We start from the raw sequence: 2,592 nt of genomic DNA, 5'->3' as shown, positions 1-2,592 counted from the left end.
CACCCCTGTCAGTGCGCCTGCGGAAGGACAGCTTGCGTTTGCGTTGCCGGTGGAAGCCACCCTCCAGCTCCGCGCTGCCGGGAGAGCCGGGGATCATGTTGGTCTGGAACCGAGAACGGTGTCAGGGCCCTTCCGCGCCCACCCAGCCTGCCGGGTCCCGGCCAGACCCCCTCCCGAAGAGAGAAGGTGGGGCTGGGGGTGTGAGCTCTGCCCCAGGACGGGGCTGAGGCTGGGACGTTCACAACCTGGTCTGACGCAGATACCATTTGACAGACAGGGAAACAGGCCCAGAGAGAAGGTCACACAGCGAAGGGGCAGCCACCCAGCCGCGCGGCCCACTCACATCCCGCAGGTTGAAGGTGATCTCCAGGCTGGACCAGAAGTGGTCAGAGAACTCGGGGTACATGTCCAGCACCTCCAGCAGGTCATCCCGGTGAATCTTGTGCAGGTCACAGTAGGTGAGGGCCCGCACGTCCCCGTTGGACTTCCCAGGGCGCGCATACAGGTTCAGAGGCTCTCCGAAGATGTCATTCTTCCCTGGAGGCCACCGAGAGGGGGGCTCAGCCCCTGGGGCGGCAGCAGAGGCAGCAGGCACCTGACTTCCAGGCACTCTCACCCTGGCCGGGCACCTCCCCTCAGTCTGGTCACGGGCCCCAGCCCCCAGGGCCAGGGAAGCATCAACCAGCCCATCCTCCCCCAGCTTGCAAAGGCAGGGCGTGCGCGCAGTGCAGCGCCCTGAGGGTAAAGGGCCCGGAACCTTGTGCCTCCCAGCTCCCGGGGTGGCCCTGGCTTCCTCCTTGGCTTCTAACTCCTCTGGTACCCCCCAAAGCCCACGTCCCAAACACCCTCCTGGCCAAACACTGCACCCCCATAAACAATGTTCTTCAAGCTACAGATCAAACACAGTAGTGAATCAAGACCAGCATTCTGTTTACTGAAAGAAAACAGGATAGCATAGCTTAGCACAGCACAGAACAGAAAACACCAGAATGTAGTTAAGGCGACTGTTGTTTAGCAAAACTTTGGTTTCAGTTGTGTTTGGGGGTGTTTGTGGCATAAGCACGTGTTTATGCCGAAATGAGAAATAAAAATCTATAAAGAAGCCCCCCCTCCGTTGGCACATCTGCCCTGAGGTGTCCAGGGCCAAAGGAAGGACAGGCAGAGGGCAGGAAGTCCCAGTGCCCAGGTGCACCTGCCCACGTGCACAGGCAGGGCAGAGAAGGAGTGTGAGGGGAAGAGGGGCAGGACTCCCTTCGCTTTGGAGGCGAAGGCTTGGTTGTACTGCCTGAGGCTGCAGGGAACCACGCGGCCCTTAGTAAAATCGGCTGCACAACCTCCCCCCACTGTCTACCTTGGAGCATCTGGATTTGGTCCTGTTTTAAGGAACAAGAGTGTCACTGCCCGTGAGGAGACCCTGAAGGGAAGCAGAATCTGGAAACCCCCAGAGTCCTTTCCACCGACCCCTCGGAAGGCCTGAGCTTGGGTGAGTTAAAGGAGCCCAAGGTCCCTGTGGGTAGTCCCGGGGCCACAGCCGCTAGGGCTGTGTCCTTAACGGGCTGGGTGGGACCCCTCCAGGCCTCGGCAGGCACTTCGGGCCCAGCTCCCGGCCCGGCCGTACCCAGGATGGCCACGACAATGTCGCCCCGCAGGATCTCGATGGAGCCCCGCGAGATAAAGTAGAGGGCAGTGAGCAGGTCCCCAGCGTGCACCAGCGTGTCCCCCGGCGGCGCGTGCGTCGTCTTGAACTTCATGGCCAGGGCCCGTAGGCAGCCCTTGGTGGCCCCTCGGAAGGGCTTGCAGTGCTGCAGCAGCGAGCGATTCAGGTGCAGGCAGATGTCGGCCTGCAGGCACTCAGGGAAGCCCTTCAGCACCTGGAGGCAGGGGGCAGCTCAGCACGCCCTCTCCCGGGACCCCGCTCCCACCCCCACCTGGAGATCCAGCGGGGAGCACCAGGGCGTCCGGTATCAGGGGAAGGACCTGGGTGCCCACTCCAGCTCCACCCCTTCCACCCCTTCCAGCTGTGCACCCTTGGGGACGCCGCCTCACTGCTCTAACCTCCACGTTCTAACGCGTGAGGCTCGGAGACCAGCTCCTGCCTGGGGCTGTCATAAGGATTAAACACGATCACCCAGAGCCTGGTCTAGCACCTGCCCCAAAGTGACCGCTCACCCAGTAAACGAGCTCCATGGGCAAAAGGAGGGTAACGTTCCTCTCAGGGTCCTGCCTGGCGCTAACTGGGACCACCTGAACCACCGAGGGTGACTCTGGCGGTCTGAGACGTGCCCGCTACATCAGGAGGAGTCCCGACCATCACGCTGCTCCCTCCAGCCCACCATCAGCCGGAGGCCAAGCCCAGTGGCCTCACCGCATTCATGTCGATGCCATTGGTGTAGGACCAGGCGTGCTGGAAATACTCCTCGAGGCGCTGGCGCAGCGGGTTGGGGATCTGGTGGAAGCGGATGAACTCACGCACCCGGAGCATCTGCGTGTGGTAGCGGGCCGTGCCCGAGTACAGCCGCTGGATGATGGCCGACACGTTGCCGAAGATGCTGGCATACATGAGGGCTGGGGGCGGCGGGGGGGGGGGGGGGG

The 2,592-nt window shown here is 62.5% G+C and overlaps 1 protein-coding gene across 1 annotated transcript in view; it reads right to left on the bottom strand.

The window, feature by feature from the left end:
- The window catches only part of KCNH2 (potassium voltage-gated channel subfamily H member 2), a 35,887-nt gene that overhangs the window by 4,031 nt on the left and 29,264 nt on the right, over positions 1 to 2,592 (bottom strand). The window contains exons 10-13 of the mRNA XM_007469871.1: positions 2,366 to 2,565; positions 1,619 to 1,871; positions 344 to 537; positions 4 to 103 (exon numbers count right to left, since the gene is read on the bottom strand). Coding sequence (XP_007469933.1) covers positions 4 to 103; positions 344 to 537; positions 1,619 to 1,871; positions 2,366 to 2,565 — 747 coding nt within the window. The remainder of the gene's footprint in view (positions 1 to 3; positions 104 to 343; positions 538 to 1,618; positions 1,872 to 2,365; positions 2,566 to 2,592) is intronic.

This window comes from Lipotes vexillifer, unplaced genomic scaffold (genome assembly GCF_000442215.2).
Source record: "Lipotes vexillifer unplaced genomic scaffold, Lipotes_vexillifer_v1.1 scaffold472, whole genome shotgun sequence".
Taxonomy (NCBI): Eukaryota; Metazoa; Chordata; class Mammalia; order Artiodactyla; family Lipotidae; genus Lipotes; species Lipotes vexillifer.
The sequence above is the reverse complement of the archived record's forward strand: the minus strand, read 5'-3'. Positions and strand labels throughout refer to the sequence as shown.